At 51.1% G+C, this 23,609-nt stretch overlaps 1 protein-coding gene, 1 long non-coding RNA gene and 1 pseudogene across 2 annotated transcripts; 1 reads left to right on the top strand and 2 right to left on the bottom strand.

Annotated features, from left to right (window-relative positions):
- Positions 1 to 765: 765 nt before the first annotated feature.
- Positions 766 to 7,311, bottom strand: LOC133757898 (uncharacterized). Its single transcript, XR_009865746.1, has 3 exons — positions 7,244 to 7,311; positions 1,221 to 1,488; positions 766 to 1,131 (listed from the first exon to the last, which is right to left on the bottom strand). It is a non-coding gene; the product is annotated as an uncharacterized LOC133757898 (long non-coding RNA).
- Positions 7,312 to 7,575: 264 nt separating this feature from the next.
- GM2A (ganglioside GM2 activator) lies at positions 7,576 to 20,565 on the top strand. The gene is made up of 4 exons (XM_062188812.1): positions 7,576 to 7,746; positions 12,892 to 13,062; positions 18,398 to 18,580; positions 18,947 to 20,565. Exons 1-4 carry the CDS (start codon positions 7,657 to 7,659, stop codon positions 19,100 to 19,102), a joined length of 600 nt encoding a protein of 199 aa, XP_062044796.1. The 5' UTR covers positions 7,576 to 7,656; the 3' UTR covers positions 19,103 to 20,565.
- On the bottom strand, positions 17,470 to 17,569 carry LOC133758942 (U6 spliceosomal RNA; annotated as a pseudogene).
- Positions 20,566 to 23,609: the final 3,044 nt, after the last annotated feature.

The following is a 23,609-nucleotide window of genomic DNA, read 5'->3' as shown; positions in this document are numbered from 1 at the left end:
GGCGCTCGGGGCCTCCTCTCGGGCTGGGCCCTGACAAACACAGGCAAGCCCCTGCTCCCCAGGACTCTGTAAGATGAGGACTTGAGATAAACGATGCACATGCCCTGATAGGAAGCCAAGACCCCCACATTCCTGGGGTCAGATTCATCAGTTTGCCCACTCAGGTGCATCTGTTCTGCACACCCATTTTTAGCTCACACAGAGGTTTTTTAAAAATATAAATTTCTGAATTAGCTGCCCACCCTTAAAGATTCGGACGGTTTTTTTAAGCGTCTAGATTTGCAGTGTTCCTTGAAAATTAAGATCTGCGTTAGGCTTTATCCAGCGCGTGCAGGACACCCCTGGGCCCACATCAGGCAGCGGCCTCCCCCTGCCGGCGACACGCATGTACTACAGTGTTTGCCCAGCCCTGCCGTCTGCATTGTGTGCGGCGCCCGGAGTGACGACAGCGAGTCCAGGAAGGAGTTTATGACCATGGCGCTGCTCAGCTGAAATGTGCTGCCCGTCCCTGTCCTGGAATCCAGGTCCCAATCCCAAAGAAGGGACAAGATTCTCACACTGTCACCGCCGCCCCCCAGACCAAACCCCCGTGGGAGTCACCAAACAATTAAAGTTCCCTTAGGCACTGTCTGCTGCATCTCCCAAGAGACCAAGGGGGATTGTCCTGAGTTGGAAAACTGCTGCACGAACAGCCTTGAGAGCCACTCAGATGCCTGCAGAGGGGCAGGAAAGGAAGGAGATCCCGCCTCTTCAACAAGACAGGAGCATAACAATTTATTTAGCCTAAGTTTCATGAGACACAGGAGTCTGCACTTGGAAGGCTGAAAGGCCCCGGGGCGAGCTGTCCATTTTTCCTCGGGCATTCAGCGAAGAATGCACAGTGGTGTAGAGCTGTGATTGGGCAGAGGGCTGTGACCTCATGACGATGGGCTTGGAGAGAGCAGCAGAACCCTCCACGGGTTCTCCTGGGCCAACCTGTGCAGCCTCCTTTCTTTTGCAGGGATAGGATTGAGGGCCTGCATCACACAAGGTACGGCAGAGACTTTATGGTCAGCTCGCGGAATGGTAAAGAAGTATTTCTGGGTTTCATGGCTGGCCTTGGGGGACATGGCTTCTGGATTCTATGACCAGCTTTGAGAAGAAGAGTTTTTGTTAATTAATTAATTAATTTGAAAGAGTTATAGAAAGAAAGGGGGAGTGAGAGAGAGAGAGAGAGGTACCTTCCATCCACTGGTTCACTCCCCAAATGGCCGCAACAGTTGGGGCTGGGTCAGGAGCTTCTTCTGGGTCTCCCACGTGGGCGTCAGGGGCCCCAAACACTTGGGTCATCTTCTGCTGCTTTTTCAGGTGCATTAGCAGGGAGCTCGATCCAAAGTGGAGCAGCCAGGACTTGAACCGGCGCCCATAAGGGATGCCAGCAGCTTAACCCGCTGTACCACAATAACCAGCCCTAAGGGGCAGGAGGAATTCTTCATTTCTACTTGTTGCCTGGGGGAAGAGAAAGGGGCAGAGAAGGTCAGATACTTTGTTTCTGAGGCCCCTTCAGCTTCCCACAGTTGAAGGCACTTAGCACATGAGAGGGCCACCCTTTAGGGTATTATTTCTGAGCCCCAACACTACTGACATTGCACGGTGCTCAGACCGGCAGCATCGGCCTCTAGGGAGCTAGCTGGCAATGTGACGTCTCAGGCTCCAAGCAGGTTCGCTGAATCACCGTCTGCATTCTTGCGAGATCCCAGGCGTTTTGCAAGCACGTGTGTTACTACTTTAGAACTGTGGGTCTCATGTCGCTTGCACCAGCGTCCTCTGGAGGATCTTTAGAAACGCCGATGGCTGTGTGCCAGCCTGGGTGCAGTCTCGGCACAGGGATTGAGTAAAGCTCTGCGGGGGAGTCCAGCGTCACCAGCCCCGAGAAGCTCAGCTCTCCGGTGAAGCCCTCATGAGAGGAGAATCTTAGGTCAAAGCGATGCCTGCATGCACAGAGGCCTCCTGTTTTGGGCTGGTGGAGGGGGTGGGGGCTGCACCCAAGGCACCTTGGCGGCCCTGTCTGGCCTGCCCGACCAGTCCAACCCTCGGGCCTCCAGGCGTGTGCTCAGGTTCCCGACTGGTGAGATGAGAAGGTATGGTTCTCCTTTCAGAGGTGTGGTTCTCAACTGGGAGACCAGAAACAGGGACCCTCGTTCTCCCCCATCCCTGCTGGGTAGCCTTGAGCAAGGCAATTTCCCTCTCTGAGCTTCAATTTCTTTCTGTCTAAAACAGGATCATCAGAGGCGATTCCACTGAAGTAAGGCCCAGGGTTCCCACGTACACCCAGATGCTCAGGGCTGCAGGGGCCCTTGGAGAGGATCTCGTTTGCTCACCTTCTCACAGTGGGAAAACAAACCCAGGGAGGTTAGAGACTTTGTCCACAGTCAGAACACGATCAGGGCATAGGGAAAATCGGGGGCTCTGGACTTCCCATCGCCTATGATGTGGTAGATAACTCACGCTGATGAACAATAACTTTTGCCTATAGTTATCTATAGGCAAAATCTCTGTTCTGAGCAGTTGGAACTGACGCCGTTTTCTTGCTATAGAAAGGCCAGTTTGGGCTCTGTGTGCGCATGTATCTCATTATTTCTGATGGGTAGCTGTGTTTGTTCTCTGAATTCTCCTTATACTGACTGTAGCATCGTACAGGTTCCCTCACAGAATGAGTCAAATAAAATCTTTAAGGAGTCATTTTATATCTTTATGAGAATTTTGATTCTCCTTTCCCATTTGTCTTTGAATAATAGGTATACCCAGAATTTAAGATTGGATTCCTTACTAAACTGGGGGTTGAAATCTCACAGGGACCAAGTGATAACGAAAGTGGGAGATGCAAATCGTACATGGACTGTGGAGGCTGGAGAGCCAGGCCCCACCTTAAGGATAGGTGGTAGCTCAGCTGCCGTGGACTGCTGTCCCATGGGAATGCAGGCCAGTGATCTTGAACCTCTTATATCTCAGGGAGTGTAAAGTAGCATGTTCTAACAAGCAGCACACAAATGAGTGAATCATGACGGAAGCTGGCATCACCTGTCTGTAAGCCCTGCACCTGACCCCCAGCCTGCCGCCCCAGCACGTGAGGGGGCAGGTACCATGCATGCATGCACATTAGCCTTTAGATCCACGCTTGCTCGGAACTCCTCCTGCTGGGCCGTGTTACCCCAAGGCCCAGGCTCACTTACTCCTGCCCAAAGCTCACTGTCATTGATGTTAGTAAGCCGGCACCCATTTACAGCTTCCCATCACTCCTAGAATGTGCGTTCCTCAAAGGTTGGAGCCATGTCTTTTAATAATTGCCACTTTTGTGTAGGTGTGCACCACTATGCATGCTGGGTGCTCTACATCCCTATGCCAACCTTGGCTGCACACTGGAGTCAACTGGAATTTTAAAAATTAATTGGTTAATTGAAAAGGCAGAGTGACCCCCCCCCCCAACACACACACACACACACACACACAGAGAGAGAGAGAGAGAGAGAGAGATCTTTCACCCACTGGTTCACTCCCCAAAAGCCACAACAGCCAGAGCTGGGCCAGGCTGAAGCCGGGAACCAGGTGGTCTAGCAGGAGCTCCCACATGGGCGGCAGGGACCCGGGTATTTGAGCATCATCAGCCACCTCCTGGAGCTGCAGATGAGCAGGAAGCTGGATCAGAAGCAAAGCGGGATTCGGTCCCGGACACTCCAGTGTGGGATGTGGGCATCCCAGGCCGCAGCTTAACCTGCCGCGTCACAACACCTGCGCCCACCTGAAATGTTTTAAAAAGCGCCTATGGTTAGGACTTGCCTCTAGGGGTTCAGATGTCTGCAGTGTGGCTCAGGGGCCGTGGTTTAATATAAAGCTCCCAGAGGACTGCAGCGGCCAGCCCTGGCTAGCAACCACGGCCTGAGGCTCTTGACCATGTTGAATCTTCAGGTTGGCTGTTCCACCAAATGTTTCCCACTTATCTCAAGGGCGGGGAAAGCCCACCTCCTCAGAGTCCCTATCAGAGGCAAACGCAGGCCACCCCCACTTGGTATCACTCGACCCTAGTTTTTCATCTTTTGGTATGAATACTTGATGCTAAATCTTTTATTTCTTTCTGATTGCTCTTCAGTAAGACTACAGTTATAGTGGGTTGGGGGTGTGCCCATGGGGTGGAGACAAGGCCTTCGGTCTGTTCAATTACTGGTGAATAGCTTATCACTGAGAGGTAGTTTCATTCTTATTTTTTAAAAAATGAGGAAGCTGAAGCCACAGAGGTTGAGGTCCTTGTCCAGGCTCTCACAGCAGCAGGTGTCAGGGCAGGGTACAAACCTGGGGTCTGTCTGACACGGAGAAACCATTCTGTCCGGCCACTGTGCCATCCCTCCTGCCACCTTGGTTACATCTTACTTTCCAGACACTGGGCCTGTGGACTCCAAGTCCTTCATCTGCACCTGCCAGGTCCCCTCAGCTGCTCACAGAGAAGTCCTCTAAGGCAGCTGGGGGAAGCCACCTTCTCCTGCCCAAGGTCATGGTCCTCTTGGGCGATGATGGAGAGTGGGTCTAAGACTCAGAGAAGTGGGTAATGGGGTGTAGAGGACTTGGCTGCTACAAAGATGGAGAAGGCCTGATGTCGGGGGGTGTGGGGAGTCTGTCCAGCCCCCTTCCTGTCTCCCAGTGAGGCTCCAGGGCCTACGAATGTTGACACTGTGCACCCCACAGGCACAGGGAGCAGACGCACAAAGGCATCTCATCCGGTCTCTGGATCAGCCTCAGGAGCAAGGGCTTCTAGCTTCTCTTCTGCTAGCAGCGTGACACTGGGCAAAGTCTGTGAACCTCAGTACACTGTGGGTAATGAGGGACCGGGCTAGATGGGAGGGGAAGAGCTTGCCGCAATGGGAAGGTCATTAATTGGGAGCTTAGTGACCATTACTGTGTCAACGCTGGGTTCTTAGTTTTGTGTTTCAGATTGCCACAACGTTTTCATTAATATCCAACTGCTAGCGACAGCCTTCCTTAGCCGGGTGCAGAGTGATCCACACTTAAGGATTCCTGACAACCCATCACCCACCACTGCTCTGTCTAGACACCGCACTTGGCAACACCTTCACGAGGACTTTTTCCAGTAACACAGAGCCGCCAGAGCCACTAGTGACGCCCTAGGCCACCTGAGACCCACAGGTGGGGCTCACAAAAGGAGGAGGCAGAGGTGCTGTCTCTGACGCTTGGATACTTCGCTCTTTTTACCTGCACTTTTGTCTTCTTTGACCTGAACATGAAGTGGGACTGAGCTGGACTCCGAAGCAGCAGGCGGCAGGAAGCCACCGCAGCGCCATCTGGTGGGGCGCCCGAGCTCCGCCCGGCCTCCGGGCTGCCACTCTCTCCTCCGGCACACAGCCATTCCCCTCAACCCCTTCTGCCCAGGGATGCCACGGGGATCTCCAAACTGGCCACTGGGAGGCCCAGAGCCTGCGCGGTCAGAGAGCGCTGAGCTGCTGGCCCTGGAGGCAACCAGGAAATGGTGCCATGCCCTGTATTTGGGATCTTTCCTGTGGGAAGCATCAGGGTCTGCGAGGACGGAGCCCTAGGGTTTGTCTGCATCAGGACCATGCAGTGCAAAGCTGGCTGGGGTGTTCCTGACCCGGATGGGCATCAGCACCTGGCCAGCTCCTCCGCCACCACCACGCTGCTCCGCCACTTGCCGCAGACTCAAGGCCAGGAACATTTGCTGGGGTCTGCGTGGCGTGGCGGGGCAGAGCGGGGTGATCCATGTGGGCGCCATGGGAGGGTGGGGCTGCAGCTCAGGTTCCTAGCGGCCTGCAAACTGGCCAGGAGGCAGCGTAGGTTCTCAGCTGTAGCCACACAAAACACATCGGCCTTTTCACCTGGTGGACAAAAGCCAGACTTGTGTCTCATGACAGTGTCTGTCCAATTCGACAGGCAAATAATGCCTGCCGGAGAATTCCAGGAGCTGGCCTGGAGACAGCCGGCTGAAGTTGCCAAGTAACTTGGGGCAGCTCAGTCAGCCCGACCTGAGCTTGGACTGTGACTGGGGCTGAGTCCCCACCGCGATGCCACCCAGCCCCTTCCCACCGGCCGGAGACCCCCGTGCAGCTGGCCCTGTCCAGCGTTCCCACGACGGCAGTCAGGCAGTTAAATCTGTATTTCCTCATATAAATTTCAGTTCTCTCTCCTTATGGGAAAGGATGCATGATGCCCAGGCAATAGCATGCCGCCTCCCCCAATGGCTAGGAGCCTGCACAGACTTGTCTGTTTGCTTCCAGTCCTTGTCCCCTGAATTACTAGGTTCTCTTGTGAGAAGTACCACACTTGGGTTCCATAACAGTACCTGTTGTGATGTTAGCAACAGGGGAGACTGGAGGAGTTCTGTACTACTTTTGCAACTTTTCTGTAAACCTAAAATTAATTCAAAAATTAAAAGTTTGTTTAAAAAAAAAAAAAAGATGATTACAGGGCTGGCGCTGTGGCGAGGTGGGTTAAGCCTCGCCTTGCAGCGCCGGCATCCCATATGGGTGCTGGTTCAAGTCCTGGCTGCTCCTCTTCTGATCCAGCTCTCTGCTATGGCCTGGGAAAGTGGTGGAAGATGGCCCAAGTGCTTGGGTCCCTGCACCCGTGTGGGAAACCTGGAAGAAGCTCCTGGCTTCGGATCAGCTCAGCTCTAGCTGTTGCGGCCATTTGGGGAGTCTCTCTCTCTCTGTGTCTGTAATTCTACCTCTCAAATAAATAGATAAAATCTTTTTTAAAAATAAAGATGAATAGATGAGTTTTAAATTCTGCTCACACATTCGTTTGTTCACAGCCATTGGGTGCCTGCTACATGCCCAACACTGGGAATCTGTTAGACTCAAGTCCGCGGACACACCTCTTGCAGAAGTTAGTCTGGTGGTAACTCTGTCCAAATCCCTTAAAAACACAATCCAGCCTCAGCTAACGCAGTCACTAACCAAGTGCCGGCTGATGGTGTGCATAATCTCGGCCTTGCTCTACCTTCTCCCAGCTGCGTGGCCCTGGCAGAGCTAACACTGTGTATCAGATGCCTAGTGCTAACACAGGCAAAACAACCTGGGTCCTTTCAAAAGACAGTACTTACGGCTAGCTCTTGTAATAATTATCAGGCAGCGCTTCCTCACATGGATGAGGAAGCTAATGTCAACACGCGGCTGACATTTTTGTCAAGAAAGACTTGGTTGCGCAAACACTGAGCTCGTGGGTTCCTAGAAGTGCTTACCGCGGTCACGGTCGCTGAGCGAGGCTCGGAAAACGCCGCTCGGCTGCTTCCTGGCCCGGCGCTCCGCTCCGCCCCTCCTCCGCGCTCAGCCCCGCCCCACCCGGGGCTCCTCCTCCCTAGCCTTGCCGAGCCCCGCCCCTTCTCGGCGCTCCCCGCCTCTCTCCGCCCTTTCCCCACCTCCGCCCGGGAGAAGGACCTGGACTCCCATGCTGGGAGGGGCTCAAGGGGGCGGAGCCGGGAGACTTCCGTCCCACTCCGGGCTCGTCCGGGAGGAGCGGGGCGACCCCGCGAGTGGCTGGGCTCTGCTTTGCATAGCAATACCCAGCTTTGCATCATCCGTGCAGGCAGGCATTTAAAGGCGCAGCCGCCGCCGCAGACCTTGCAGTGAGCGTGGCGCGGAACCGCCCTTCGCGATGCACTCTCGGATGCAGGCTGCTCTCCTGGTCGCCCTGGGCTTGCTCCTCGCCCGCCCCGCGTCCCCTGCGCACCTTCTCCAGAACCAGGTGAGTGCCTCCTACTTTAGGAGTTTGCAAGCAGCCTGCCCGCCCCCCGGGTGTGTGCGGCTCCGAGTGGGTTGAAGGGGTGGCCACTGTTCCTAGAGTTGCTTCTCCGCCGTCGGGGCCCCAAACCGCTAATTCTGGGACTCTGGTCCTTCAGCTGGCCTCCAAGGCCCTGTTCAGCCCCCCGGCTTGTTTGCAGGGGTTCATCTCACTTCTGCTCTCCTGCTCTTTTCTGAGCGCAAAACGAAGGCGCCAATCCCAGGCCCAGAGATTCTGCCCTGTTGCCCTGCTCTCTGCCCGCTTCCCACGCGGTGACTTCAAGTCACTCCAGGATAAGGCCTGGCACCCCGTCCCTCCGCCTGTTCCAGTGCTCCGGGTTTTCCTGAAGTGGGTGGATTTGAGAGCCTTGCAGGCCAGAGGGTCCATGCCGGCCCATCTGGTGACAAAGATCCGGCCCTGAGACCCCCCTGCTCCTTGTCGTGAGACACCACGAGGCCAACCCCAACTCCGCACCGCGCCTCTCGCCCCGCACCACTTCCAGCTTCCCTGTTCACTCCATAGCACCTCATGCTGCAGACCCCTGAGAGAGGGAAGTGCTATCATTTTGAGAACTAAGCAGCTCACTCCCATGTCCTCTTTGCTGCATAGCGTTGGGCAAGACACATCTCTGGAGCAGAGGAGTCTGCTCTAGATCGCTTCCCTCCCTGTACCCTGGGAAGCTTTGAGAGCTAGGAACAGTGCCAGACGTGTGACCCTTTCTCTGCCCCAGTCCATGGAATGCATGCACCTTGCTCTCATCAGTAAGATGGGTGTGATGCCAACCTGCTTCTTAGAGAGTTGTGAATGAAGGGAGAGGCTTTTGTGAATGAGAGCTCTAAAATTGTAAGTAAAGTGATAGAAGCCAGCGGGCTTGGCCTCACCGTGCCTGGGTGGCAGGCTGGCTGTTCTGCCTACTTAATGAAGGAGCAGGGGCCTGAGTGTAGGTTGAGCTTGTTTCTCTTGGCTCCAGGTCAGTCCACCATGAGGTGGGGTTTGCATGCAGGCCCTGCCCTTGCTCCTCTGTGACCTGGCTACGGATGCCATGGCACTCTAGAGGGTCTCCTGCTGGCAGTTTAAGAGAGGTACTGGAGACCCCCACCTCACCCAGGCCCACGGGAACTCAACCAAGCTTCCATAGGAAGTGGCACTTTCTATCCTTCTGTTGTAATCTGTAGTCTTCTCTGGGCTCACATGATTCAGAGCTCTGATCCTGAGACTGTGGGTAGGGGTTAGAGTTTGAGCATCCGGAAACCTGGATTCCAGTTCCTCCTCTAGCTTTTTTTTTTTTTTTTTTTTTTTAAGGAGAGAGAGGTCTTTTATCCGCTGGTCCACTCCCCAAATTGCTGCAATGGATCAAGCTAAACCAATCTGAAGCCAGGAGCCAGGAGCTTCTTCTAGGTCTCCCACATGGGTGCAGGGGCCCAAGGACTTAGGCCACCCTTCACTGCTTTCCCAGGCGCATTGTCAAGGAACTGGATCAGAAGTAGAGCAGCCAGGACTTGAACTGGCACCATATGGGATGCCAGTGCTGTAGGCTGGGGTTTTAACCACCTGCTAGCTTTAACCGGTCTTGTGGCCCGGGCCTGTGCCGAGTGTTAGTTAACAGGGGAGAATGTTTAGCTTCAGGCTGGACATGGAGTACATGCTTAATAGACTCTTTGATATGGTGCTGTATAGTGCATATCATTTAGTGCCACATGCTATATGACGTTCACTGAGCCACGTGCTTTTTTTCCTAGTAAACTTTTAATTTGGGAATAATTTCAGACTTAGAGAAAAATTGCAGAGATATTGTGGCTTCTCTGTAAGACCCCTCACCCATGTTAGTGTTTTTTTTTTTATTTTTTGTTTTGTTTTGTTGTTTTTTTTTTTGACAGGCAGAGTAGACAGCGAGAGAAAGAGACAGAGAGGAAGGTCTTCCTTTGCCGTTGGTTCACCCTCCAATGGCTGTCGCGGCTGGCACACTGCAGCCGGCGCACTGCGCTGATTTGAAGCCAGGAGCCAGGTGCTTCTCCTGGTCTCTCATGCGGGTGCAGGGCCCAAGGACTTGGGCTATCCTCCACTGCACTCCCGGGCCACAGCAGAGAGCTGGACTGGAAGAGGGGCAACCGGGACAGAATCTGGCGCCCCGAGTGGGACTAGAACCCGGTGTGCCGGCGCCGCAGGCGGAGGATTAGCCTATTGAGCCATGGCGCTGGCCCATGTTAGTGTCTTAAATTGTCATTGTGCATTTGTCAAAACTAAGACTCCAAAATCAATGCATGACTATTAGTTCTAGATTTTAGTTGGATTTCCTCAGTTGTCTTTTTTCATTTTTAGCAAGGGTTTAATTATTTAAAATGCAAAGCACAGAGAGACGGAGAGAGAGAGGGAGAACAAGAGATCTGTCATCCACTGGTTATTCCCTACATACTTGCAACAGCTGGGGCTGGGCCAGGCTGAAGCCAGGAGTCTGGAACTCCATCCAGATATCTCACATGGGTGCAAGGCCCCACGTTCTTGAGCCACCATCTGCTGCCTCCCAGCATACGCATTAGCAGGAAACTAGGTCTGAACTAGAGGAGCTGGGACTTGAACCAGCCACTCTGATATAGGAGGCAGGCATCTCAAGTGGTGGCTTAATCCGCTGTGCCACAACTCCCATCCCACTGCCAGTTTTCTGTTAACATACTCTTTCTGTTCCAGGACTCAGTGTAGGAAATCCTGTTGCCATTGTTGTCATGACTCCCGCTCCAGTGGCCAATGAGTTTCTCAGTCTTTCTTTGTTTTTCATGAGCTTAGCAGTCTGGAGGAGTTTGCTTTGTACCTTTTGTGTATGGAATTTTAACCCTCCCATTAGCCCTGTGAGAAGATATAATTACTGCCACTTAGGAAATGAGGACTTGGAGCCACAAGGGGTTAACTTGCGCGTGGTCTCCGCTAGTGAGAGTGGCTGAACTGTCATTTTAGTCTGCTTCTGTGATCTCTATCTGTAAGACCGCCTCCAGAGCTGTACTTCCTCCCACAGGTTGGCCTAGGCTGGAGGTGGCAAATACACTGTGCCGGGCCTGGCCCTTGGTGGCCTTGATGGCTAATCCATCACCCCTCTTCCCATGAGCCTTGACCTAACCGTGAAACTTGTATTGCTGCAGAGATAGCTGGGTGGGCACTGCCATGCGGGAAGCCAGCTGGTTATGAGCCCTCAGGGCCTGGGGAGGTCATTCAGCCTGCTGGGAGGTCTGGCTTTAGTGACTCTGCCACCCCTGCAACCTCAGCTGGCCCCCGTCCAACACACATAGCCCAGTGGCCTCATAGTGCCCCCAGCCGCTCAGCTCCGCCCCGTCACAGCCTGTGTTCTACCTGGCAGGTGATTCCTCTGCACACTCACATGGCTCACTCCTCCTCTTACACGGGTCTTAGTGGAGCATCGCTTCCCCACCACTCTGCTTAAGTGAGTCCCTCCTGTCCGTTTCCTTGATGGCACTCACAAATCCTAGTGGGCAGGGACCGTGTCTAATTGTTTACCACCAGGGACACAGTGCCTAGCCCAGGGCTTGTTGCTCCATGAATATTTGCAGGATGAATGTGGAAGGAAGCATTTACTGGTGTCTACCCTGTCCTGCCTTCCTTAGTCATGGCATGACTTCCCATTCCAAAGAATGGAAACCCATTCTTAGACGCTCAAGTAAAGGGGAAGTTCATTACAGGTACACAAGGAATTTCATGGAACCAATGGCAGGAAGTGGAGGCTGAGATGTCTCATGGCTGTCATTTAGTGAGCCAAGTCATGCTTTGTGCCCGGCCTTGGGTTATGAACCATGTGTATCAGCTCCTTGGACCGGGCCTGGGAGGAAGGGGTAAACTGGCTTATACAGTGAAGTTACGAGACTGGACTATGGTCTTAGCCCAGGTGTGTTTGACCGATGCTCCATTAACTCACCTGTCAGTCCAAAGCCACGCCCCTCGTGCTACCTTGTCCTGCTTTTGTAGGTAGGATAGGGCGACTTCATCTGCTTCCTGTCCCATAGACCTGCAGAGCCCTTCATTCTTGTCTCTTTCAGTGCCATCCTCAGTCTCAGGTCTGGGTGCTCTGGCCCAACTCAAAATTCATGACCCAAGACACCAAGCCCCCGTCCTTGGGTGGCTCAGCCTCTTGTGTCTCGTTTCCAGAACCGGGCAGAGAGAGCCTAGCTGGGGTTCTGTGTTCCTTCTTGGTTCAGTTGCCTGTGGGTGTCTCGAAGACAGAAGTCAACTTGGACCTGTGGGACTGGCGGGTTTTGTTTCCCAAGACAGGGTGTGGGTGGGTGGTGGGAGTGCTGGTGGTCCCTTGGTGGGCAAGGTGTGAGTAGGTGGGAGAGAGTCTGCACAGTGTGGGAGGTGTTGGGTATCCGGAGGCAGGTGGACAGGCTGCTGAGGAGTGCAGAGTGAGTGGCTGGCCAGAGTTGCCCAAGACAGGGATGCAGACGGGAGACCTGGGAGATGTGGAGGGAGAACGGGGGCATTTCTTGGGGACGGTGGAGGGTGACTAATTGGGGGTGCGGTGTGAGTCACAGAGGGTGGTCAGCGAGGCCTGGCGAGGCTTGGGGTTGTTCATCAAGCACGGGGCTCTTGTCATGTGTTCGTGTGAGTCCTGTTCCCCCCAGGTTCATGACACGCCTCCTGAGGGTGGGGTTTTGGTGCTGTACTGCCTCCCACTGTGTTTTGCGTTTCCTGGTCCTGGATTGGAATGATGTGAATGGGGTCTCGGGCAGGGGCTGCAATGGTGACTCCACCAGGACCTTGCCCTGTATTGGTTTTCCAGGGCTGGCTGGAGAGCAGCGGGGAGCAGGGAGGTGGGGGATGGGAGAAGGTAGTGGGCAGAGAAAGATTCCAGGTTCCATGTTTGCCGTGTTGTGCTTTATACTTTACAGCGTACTTTTAGGGGAGTTTCTGTCTTCTGAGTCTTTTAATTTTAGCCTTGCCTATAACACGGTTAGGACTGGCGTTGTCCCAAGGTTCACTGTGAAGTTTGAGGTTCCGGAGGAGGAGGTGCCCCGCCCATGGTCACACGGGAGTCCTTCTGTTGATTCTTCTTATCTGTGGCAGTTCCTTTTGTCCACCTAACCTTTCCTCCCCTTTCTTTCTTGCCAGATTGTGTCGCTGAGCCAGCTCAGTAGCTTTTCCTGGGATAACTGCGATGAAGGGAAGGACCCCGCAGTGATCAAGAGCCTGACGCTGGAGCCTGACCCCATCGTCATTCCCGGGAATGTGACCATCAGCATCGAGGGCAAGACCAGTGTATGCCTCGATTCTCCTCTGAAGGTGAGCGCGGGGGGGTCGGCCGGCAGGGCCCCGCAGGGCACCACTTCGGGGAGCTCGGAAGGGTTTTGGGATCCCAGAGTCCCAGAGCAGCAGAGCACCCCCAGATCCAGAGGCTTCCTCAGGATCACAGGACTGACAGGAATCTCTGATGTCAGCCCCCCACTTCCTACAGACGGCTGACCCCAGTGGCTGACGGCTCTCGTTGGGTAGCTGAGCTTTGTAGTTATTTATGGGACAGACACATCAATTAGTCAGTGATATTTAGTCACTGTGGATAACACAACTGGCTGAAAGAGCAAGAAAATAAACCAATCCCCGGAAATCTTACTGCCGAGTGATAAAGCACAGAGAAGTACTTTTAACATTCTGTAGGATATTCTTTGCCTCTTTTCCCCACAAAATCTTGTTAGCATGTATGTTTATTTTTAATGCATATATATGAAATCAGCAGTGTTCCTTGTCAGTGTCTTCAAGTTCACTCCTCAAGAGATAGTCATTGGTAGCTTTTTATTTATTCTGTGAGATGGTTTAATGCAATTGTAAATATACATACATTTATACTAGTGAGATTATCTTCTGACGCCTGCTTTGAGGTTGGCTTTTTGTTTGCATCATACTATATATTCCATACTCTATGGCGTTGGTCCTAGGTTTACCTAACCATTAAACACTAAATGTTTATTTATTTATTCTCATCTACTTGAAAGACAGAGTGACAGAAAGAGACAGCGACAGCAAGAGATCGTCCGTTCGCTAATTCGTTCCTCAAATGCCCACAGCAGCCAGATAGAGCCAGGAGAGCACCGCATGGGTGGGGGCCACTGTCTGCTGCTTCCCAGGATGACCTAGCAGGAAGCCGGGTTGGAAGCAGAGTAGCCAGGCTTTGATCCAAGGGGAGGCTTAACTAGCTGCATCGCAATGCCAGCCCCAATTCAGTAATTTTTTTACATTAAAAAAATGATATTTACTTGGAAACATTCCGAGTGTCAACAAAACAGCTGCAATTTTTTTTTTGCACTCACAGAGTGATATTCAGTTAACAGATCAACAATTATTTTGTATAAGCTACATTTGGAGACAACTGAAGATGAAAACGCTCTCTTCCCCATATGAAACTGATTTTTGTGAGCACCAGGGAGAATCTACTTTAAATTTCCATGCCAGTTTACAATCCCCAGTGTTCCAGGCAAGGATCGTGGCTATTGAAAACACCACCAGGAAAGGGCTATCTGAAGACACATTAGGTCGTGTGCTACCTGTACCCTGCCCCCTGCCAAGAAAAATAAAATAATATTGTACTTTTTTTTTTCTTTTTAAGATTTATTTATTTGATAGAGCTACAGAGAGAGGAGAGGCAGGGCAGGGGGGAGAGGGTGTCTTCCATCTGTTGGTTCACTCCCCAATTGGCCACAATGGCCGGAGCTGCACCAATCTGAAGCCAGGAGCCAGGAGCTTCTTCCAGGTCTCCCATGTGGACGCAGGGGCCCAAGGACTTGGGCCATCCTCCACTGCTTTCCCAGGCCACAGCAGAGAGCTGGATCGGAAGTGGAGCAGCCGGGACTTGAACCGGCACCCATATGGGATGTCGGTGCTTCAGGCCAGGGCGTTAACCCACTGCGCCACAGCGCCGGCCTCAGAATATTACACGGTTTAAAAGCAGATCTCACACAGCCTTATGATTCCTTTTTTTTTCCTTTAAAAAGAGTGACTTGTGTGTGCTAGAACCATCTTACTCATCATCATCATCTCTTTCATCTTCATCCCTGTCTTCCTCCTCTTCCTCTTTCTCCTGCTCTGATTTGCAGCCTGGACGTTTCCCTCGCTCGCTGCACCAGGCTTCCCTGCAGCTCACCATGCAGCAGGTTCTTTGCATTTCCCTCTCAGCTGAGCGACCTGCTTGTCCCGAGGCAGCCTGTCATTGGCCCCGTTTCTCTGCAGTGTCACCGGGGGATGGCCCGCAGTGTTCTCCCTTGATTTTTGGGAGATACTCGGAACAGAAAGCAGAAGTCCGGAGGAGGCCTTTTGGCTGCACGCGATCCTTGAAGTTCTCTTTTTTGGTTTCCCCTTTGGGAGGGATTGAGGTTCTCATTCCTCTTCCATAGCAAGCTGCAGCTGCCTTTGCCATGTCTTCAACTTTTCATCTCTGTAGCAGCCAGGGACTTCCCCTCTCTGAGCAGTTCTTGGCAAACCGAGAAATTGGCAGAAGCTTCTGGGTGCTGCTTCTTGTGCTCGACCTGGCCAATTTGCACAAAGGCTGACGCTTGCCTCTCAGCTTGTCAGGATCTTCCTTGTTCCTGCCTGGTTACGTGTCCTTGCTGGACACAGGGTTGCCCGGAGCCTGTCTGGCTCTGCCTTGTCTCTGTGAAGCTCAGTGTGCCGTGATGGCTGTCAGTCTCCTTAATTGCCAGAATATTCTGTTGTGCCTCTCTCAAAGTTTATGTACAACAAATCTGTTGTTGACCTTTGCTTTGTTTCCAGGGCAGTTTTTATTTATTTATTTTGCTATTATAAACAGTTTAATAGAAATTATCCTTATCCCCTCACCCTTATAATGCCTCCTTTTATGCTTTTCTGATGGCCTAGGTACAAACGTTTTAAGTCTTCCACTATTGCCAAAGTGCCTCCAAATATTTAAATCAAATTATCCCTAAGCAGCAAGGATATTTACCTTTGTTTTGTACATTTATTGACACTGAGCATTGTCTGAAAATCTCTGCCAGTCTTTGAAATGTAAGTTTATTTACCTTTTGTAATTGCTTTGGGAGGGAGCAGTTTGTCCCTCTTCATCGCCTGCCTTGGGGGTGGGTGTGTGCATAGTTGCTTTCAGAACAATAAAAGTTTTTTTATCCACTCACTCAGGTCTGCATATTCTGCATCCACGTTTTCAACCAACTACAGGTTGGAAACATTATGAGCAGAGGCTTCTTACCTGGTTATTTCCTACACGTGCAGTGCAAGGACTCCTTCTGTAACATTTACATTGTTTGGGTATTGTAATAGCCTAGAGCTGACTTAGAGTACACAGGGAGATATGCATGCATTGTCTGTGATAAGGCCATTTTATGCAAGTAAAGGAGTAGGACATCTGAGGATGCTGGTACCCTGGGGCTCCTGGGGTGTGGATACCCAGGGACAATCGTGTGTCCACTGCAGAACCATTACTGCCGTGCTGCACTCCAGTTTGAATTCCCACCACGCTGTCCTGTGCTTATGTGCCCTGCAGTCTGGTCCTGGTCCATGTCAGTTCTGGGACCGGTTTTGTTTGAGAGCTTCTTGATTTGAATGTGTGTCCCCATAACACCGTTAGACCTGGCTTCAGCACAGTCCTTGTCATGGAGGTTTTTCTTGAGCAATAACTGAGTTAATCAGTGAGTGTGGAAGGAGCTTTGCACAGGGCCTGCTCAGTGCATGCATGTGGTTCGGGAAAGGAGAGCAGAGTCAGATCCGGTTGTTAGTGTCTGCCACAGGCCCAGGAGGAGGTAACCCTGGGGCATGTGCCACCATCGTGTCATTGCTGGGTCACAGTATCTCTGGGATTCTGCAGCAGAGAATCTCCAAAAATTCTGTGATGAAACTTGTTGTTGAATTCACCCAAGTTTTTCGATTTACATATCACTATTTTAATATTTTTATTTTTAAAAATGTAACAGGCATATAAAAATTGTGCATATTGGTTGGTTACTACGTGTACATTCTGTGATATCTAATCAGGGTTAAAAAAAATCCATTCAGGGTAACTATATTTATCCTTTCTAGTATTTAATATTATAGTAAAAGCATCCAAAAATCCTATTTTTTAGTTTTTTTTTAAGATTTATTTATTTGAGAGGCAGAGTTGCAGACAGAGAGAGGTAGAGACAGACAGAGGTCTTCTATCTGCTGCTTCATTCCCTAAATGGTTGCAATTGCCAAAGCCTAGCTTATCTGAAGCCAGGAACCTGGAGCTTCTTCCGAGTCTCTCACATGGGTGCAGAGAGGCCCAAGCACTTGGGCCATCCTCCGCTGCTTTCTCAGGCCATTACCAGTGAGCTGGATCTGAAGTGGAGCAGCTGTGACTCAAACCAGTGCCCCTTTGGGAGGCTGGCACCACAGGCGAGGCTTAATCTACTATGCCACAGCGCTGGCCCCTCTAGTGTTTGTTAAACAGAGAAATATATAGCATGTTAGTGTTATCTATAGTTATGCTGCTGTGCAGCAGAACCCCAAAACTTCTTACTGCTTTCTAGCTGTAACCTAGTACCCCTCAACCAACCTTTCTTCATTTCTTCCCGCTTCCCCGTCCAGCCTCCGGTAACCAACATCATATCTTTAACTACTATGAGATCACTTATTTTTCAGACTCCACGTATGAGTGAGCTCATTAACACTTATCTTTCTGTGCTTGGCTTACATCATGTAATGACCTCCAAAAACATGGAACAACCCACGAATTTGTGTGTCATTCTGGTGCAGGTGCCATTCTAAACTTCTCTGTCCCATTCCAGTTCTTTCTCTCCCTGTAAATAAGTAAATAAAAGATAAATAACAGTTCTGTGATTAAAATGTAATGCTGACCATTATTGAGATAGCAGGGCTGGTGTGTTTTGCCCTGGATTTTGCACATGGGGCAGGCAGTGTGGCTCAGCGGGTTAAGCTGCTGCTTGGGATGCCTGCATCCCTAAGGGTCCCAGCTACTCAGCTTCTGGTCTAGCTCCCTGCCAATATGCTGCTGGGGGGGGGGGGGAGGAGTGATGGCTCAGGTACTTGAGTTCATACTACCCACGTGGGAGACCCGGATGGAGTTTCAGGGCGCCGACTTCAGCCTGGATCAGACCTGGCTGTTGCAGGAATTTGGGGAGTGAACCGGCAGATGGAAGATTCTTCTGTGTCTCTGTCACTCTGCCTTTTGAATAAATATATAAATCTTAATTTCTAATTTATTTTTAAAATTTTTTAAAAGATTTTATCTTATTTATTTGAAAGACAGACTTACAGAGAGGTCGAAACAGAGAGAGAGGTCTTCCATCCACTAGTTCACTCCCCAAATGGCCGCAACAGCCGGAGCTGCGCCGATCCAAAGCCAGGAGTCAGGAGCTTCTTCCAGGTCTCCCACGCAGGTGCAGGGGCCCAGGAACTTGGGTCATCTTCTACTGCTTTCCCAGGCCGTAGCAGAGAGCTGGATTGGAAGGGGAGCAGCTGGGACTAGAACCAGTGCCCCTATGGGATGCCGGCACTTCAGGCCAGGGCTTTAACCTGCTGCACCGCAGCGCCGCAGCGCCGGCCCCATAAACAAATCTTAAAACAGCGACAGAAAACAATAGGAACTTGTAACTTCTTTCAAACTCTTTCTTGCCAGGTGACATTAACTGTGGAGAAGGAAGTGGCAGGTTTGTGGATCAAGGTCCCCTGTGTGGAACAGCTCGGCAGCTGCACCTATGAAGACGTCTGTAATATGCTGGCTACGCTCATTCCCCCTGGGGAGTCCTGTCCAGAGCCCCTGTATACCTATGGACTTCCCTGCCACTGCCCCTTCAAAGAAGTGAGTACTCAGGCAGGAGGAGCATTGCCCTGTGGCCAAAGAGAGAGGGTTCGCACAGGAGGGTCCTCCCCAGCAGATCTGGATGTCCATGGATGTGGAAGTCGGTATGACCTATGTGGAATTGCTTGTCTCTTGGGGGCCTCAGTTTTTCCATCTGTGAAATAGGAGACTTGAATTTAGAGGTTATCTCCAGCACCCGTAAACCATAAATAAGCCTTAGTCTGCAGTGCTTGGGCAGTCTCCTAGCACGTGTGGCCCTCAGCAGACTGGGAGGGGTGGCTCAGGGCTCCATCCTAGAGATGGTTCCAGGGAAGAGTGTCCCCACCCTGGGCTGCCACTGACCTCTGGTCCCCTGCTTTCCCACAGGGCACCTACTCACTGCCCAAGAGCGAGTTCACCATACCCGATCTGGAGCTGCCCAGCTGGCTCAGCACCGGCAACTACCGCGTTGAGGGGGTCCTCACCAGAGACCAGGATCGGCTGGCCTGCGTCAAGATCGCTGCCTCCCTGAAGGGCAAATAGCGTGGCATGGCCACAGCACGTGAAGGGGGAGGAGCAAGGTGTCCCTCTTCCTCCATCTTGTGTTTACCAAGGCTCAATTCCAACCCTCTGCCCCGTTTCTAGCCCCTCTCTGCAATGATTGCACTACCCTTACTGAAAATCATTTTGTGCCACTTGGGTTTTTGCTGGCACAATCTGCCCTAGCCCGGGGAGGGTGCGTTGGGCAGTTCCCGGTGGCTCAGGAACCTGCTGGGCTGGCCACCTCATGGTCTGGCCCACCCTGTGGCTTTCCAAGAACCTCATTCATTTCCAAAGCAGTCATGGGCTGGGAACCCGTGAGTCTGGGGAAACTCAGTTCAGACTGACCCAGGCTGGCCTCCTGAAACCCCTTGGTGACTTTCTCCCTTTTTTTTTAAAGTCACTGACTTAAAAGCAGAGAGAGCATATTAACATTTTTCGTTCTACTCTAAACCATTCTTACAATGAAGGGGCTAAAGTAGTAGCTCTTAGTCTCCTCCTCGCTTCATTTCTGCGGTTAACATCCTTTCTGAGTTTGTCCAGTTAACACTGGGGCTTGGTGTATCCTGGAGAAGACAGCAGGTGGGGCGGGGAATCCCTCAGGGGAGACAATTGGGAATGCTGGACGTTGGAGATCATTTACAAACACAGGTTCCTGTAGGGCCAAGCAAGGGAATTCAATGGGTGACAAGGACCACTGGGAACATGGTGCATTGAGACCCGACTTCCATTTCTCCTTTTTGGATAAAGCCTAGACCTCCATTATGACACATTCTTGTGATACTCCATACAACACACCAGCACATACATGGGGATCCAAGGCCGCTGAGGCCCCGTCTCCGCTGGGGATGCTGGCAGAACAACACCTCCAGTCCATGGGGAGCACTAGCTCTCCAGCTCTACTCAGTGCCATAGAAGAACACTGTGTGCCCAGCCAGTATTGCCAGAGAGTCTCAACTTTTTGCCATTGGAGAGGCCCCAAATCCAGATTTTTATATGAAATCTTACCTTTTAAAATATTAGCAATTATTATTATTTTTTAAAAAGTGTACAGCCCCAGGGGCCAAATGGATGTTTGCAAAATGCAGTTTGCAACCTTGGGTCTAATTGTATGGCTTTGTTCGTTAGTCTCAAAGCACATCCTGTGGCACCATTTCTTCCCTCAGAGGGGTCCAAACTCACAGTGTGTGGCCCCAAGGAGAAGGCTCATCCAGTGCTGGCGGAGGTGCGGGCTGCGTCTCAGAGCCCTGAGCTTCAGGGATCACACGACTGCCTGCTTCAGCCTCAGAGATCCACCGGGGACTGGGGCAGCTGCCGAAGAGTTGGCGCCAGCAGCAGCTGCTCTGTGGAGAAGGGTGCGGCAAAGAGGCAGACCCGGGTGAGGCTGCCCTTGGCACCCACCGCCGCACTGCACCACCGTGACAACTTGCTGAAACCTAGAATGGCAATAAACCTTTTGTACTTGCTGGGAAGTCCTCCTTGGCCTTTGTGCACGTTGCCGGTCACCCCGCAGGGTTTCAGAAGTTTGGGTGCAGTGGGTGGTCAGAGGCCTTGTTGCAGTGCACCAATGAGCTGATGCAGTCCTGGGGATGCGCTTTTTGGTCTCGTGAGTTGCTCGTTAGCTCTGCTTCATCCTGTTAATCACCTTGAGTCTTTGGTTTGCTCTTCTGTTTTTCCCTTATGTGAAGTACAGTCTTTTTCCCCTCTATTGGATCTTCTAGCCTTGCTTCACATTTGTTTCTTTAATGATTATTTATTAGAGAGGGGGAGGGGTTGGGGACTCCCATCCACCTGTTCACCTCTAAAATGCCTGCAGTGGCTACGGCCAAAGCCAGGAGCCACGAACTCAATCCAGATCTTCCTTGTGGGTGATAGGAAACCAATCACTTGAGCATCCCTGCTGCCTCTCAGGGTCCGCAATAGCAGGAAGCTGGATCAGGAGCCGGAGGATGACATCCAGGCTCTCTGGTGTGGGATGCAGGCATTTTAATCACTGGGCCAGACGCCCACCCCTCAGAGTTGTTTTTGGGTTCACATTCTTGGAGGGAACTTCATCAGCTCAATTAATCTTCGTATGCCTGCCATGCCAGGCGTGACTTTTGGCAGCCATTGCACTGCCGGCAATTACCCTTGAAGACATGGGTAATTTGTCCAGCAAGACGAAAATGCACACGCACAAGGTTAGCCGTAGTAGCACTGTGCTTACAAATATTGAAAAGAATGTAAATGGTCATATGGGAAAAACATGGCTGAATAACCCATTTGGCTTAACCACAGGCTGGAGTACTATTTAGCTCTAAAAAAGGAATGAGGAAGAACTCTACCCGCTGATACTCAGCATTAGCAGAAAGGCCAGGACACAGTTCGGGAGTGCTCAGCAGTGCGCACGCCCGGGGCCCCCTGGACTGAGGAGGAGAGGGTCTCGGACAAGGATAGGCTGGAGAATTGCTTTGTAGCCAGCTCAAGACAGAAAGGTTGGGGGAGATCAGAGTTTCTCTGACTCATTTTGGGGAAGAGAAATTCCAGTTCCTTTGGCTTGCCTTGGGAGTGGAGATAGGAGCCAAGAACCATGGATGAAAACCAATACCTTCTAAATGATTAAATTCAACCAGGATATGAAGAGAAATCAAAATGAAGTGCAAACAGTGGAAAATGAGTGAACTGTATATCAAATAAATAATGCGACCACACTGGAGAGATGGGATACTATACAGCTGAAAACAAACGAACTGCAGTTAAATACTGTAGTCTAGTTAGTCAATTTGTTTCCACAGGAGTAGGAGTTAGCATTCTACACACCTAGTGGAATTACTTAGGGTAATGAGAGCATGAGAGGCATATTGAAAGATTGTTAGCCAAATCTTGGGCAGTTTTAGCAATAAAATAAATAGTAACAGTAATGGGATATAATCTGTTGAATAAAAATACACAATTGAACTCCATATGAAACAGAATTTCAATTAAATGTAGCAGGAATTACAGAAAAAAGTCACCATTAGGCAAACACCATAGGGATAATTGCTACAGACAAGAAACATCTGTGGATGCTAAAAGCAAAAGGAGAAACAGAATTTCGCAGGATCGCACAAGATACTAGGTGGGGGAAATAGTCACTTTAGAGCATAGAAACCTGTAGCCACCACCTTAACCAAGTGGTCGTGTTAATGTCACCAGTAACAAGCCATGCTGATGTTGAGTACCTCCTGAGAGGAGCACGAGCATCTGCAAGGTATTCTTGTTAAAAATGTGTCATCTTTGGGCTGGCATTGTGATGCAGTAGGGTAAGCCATCACCTGCAATGCTGTCATCCCATCTCAGAGCATGCATTCAAGTCCTGGCTGCTCCACTTCCAATCCAGATTCCTGCCAATGTGCCTGAAAAGCAGTGAAAAATAACCCAAGTGCTTAAGCTCCTGCCACACACATAGAAGACCAGGATGGAGTTCCTGGCTCCTCCATTTGAGGAGTGAATCAGTATATGGAAGATCTGTTTTCTTTTTCCATCTGTATCTCCATCATTCTGCCTTTGAAATAAATAAAAAATCTTTTAAAAAAGTATCATCTCACTGTAATCATGAGAAAGGATCAGACAAGCCCAAATGGATCCTTTGCAAGTACCAAGGTCACAAACAATAAGCAAAGATGGAGGGGCAGCCACAGGCTGGAAGGGAACAAAGAAATAGGATCAATGAGTGCACTGTGAGATCCTGATGTGGATGCCGGATTAGAAAAAGGACCAGAAATGGGATTTCATTGCTGTTACTTGGTTTGATCACTAAACTGTGGTATATAAAATGTTAACAGATGAAACTACATAGAAACATTTTTACTGCTGGCTATGGTTTGGATACAGCTTGTCTCCTCCAGATACATGTTGTTCCCAAGGTGACAGTGTTGAGAGACAGTAAGGCCTTTCAGAGGGGATGAGGTCATCCGTGCAGCTCCGGTAGGACTGGATTGGATATGTGGCTGGCCTTGTCCTGTCTCTTCTGCAAGCACCCACCTGCCCTTCCACCAGGAGGCCCTCATTAGAACCCAAGCAGCGCTGGCTCCAGGCTCTGGGCTTCCCATCTCCAGAGCTGCAGGCCAAAACAAACCTGGATTCCTCACAAGTCACTCAACCTCAGGAAATCTGTCATAGCAACAGAAAACGGATACATTTTTGCAACATTAGGGGTATCATACTATTTTCTGGATAAATTATGATTTTTTAACATGATATGGGAAGTTTGTTTCTCATGATTAGAAATGATACAGACTTGGGACTGGCGGTATGGCGCAGTGGGTTAAAGCTCTGGCCTGCAGCGCAGGAGTCCCATATGGTCGCCAGTTTGAGTCCCAGCTGCTCCACTTCTGATCCAAGTCTCTGCTATGGCTTGGGAACACAGTGGAAGATGGCCCAAGTCCTTGGGCCTCTACACCCACCTGGGAGACCCCGAAGAGGCTCCTGGCTCCTGGCTCCTGGCTTCAGATAGGCCCAGCTCTGGCTGTTGAGGCCATTTGGGGAGTGA

This window comes from Lepus europaeus, chromosome 4 (genome assembly GCF_033115175.1).
Source record: "Lepus europaeus isolate LE1 chromosome 4, mLepTim1.pri, whole genome shotgun sequence".
NCBI lineage: Eukaryota > Metazoa > Chordata > Mammalia > Lagomorpha > Leporidae > Lepus > Lepus europaeus.
Note: the sequence above shows the minus strand (reverse complement) of the source record. Positions and strands in the feature narration are given on the sequence as shown.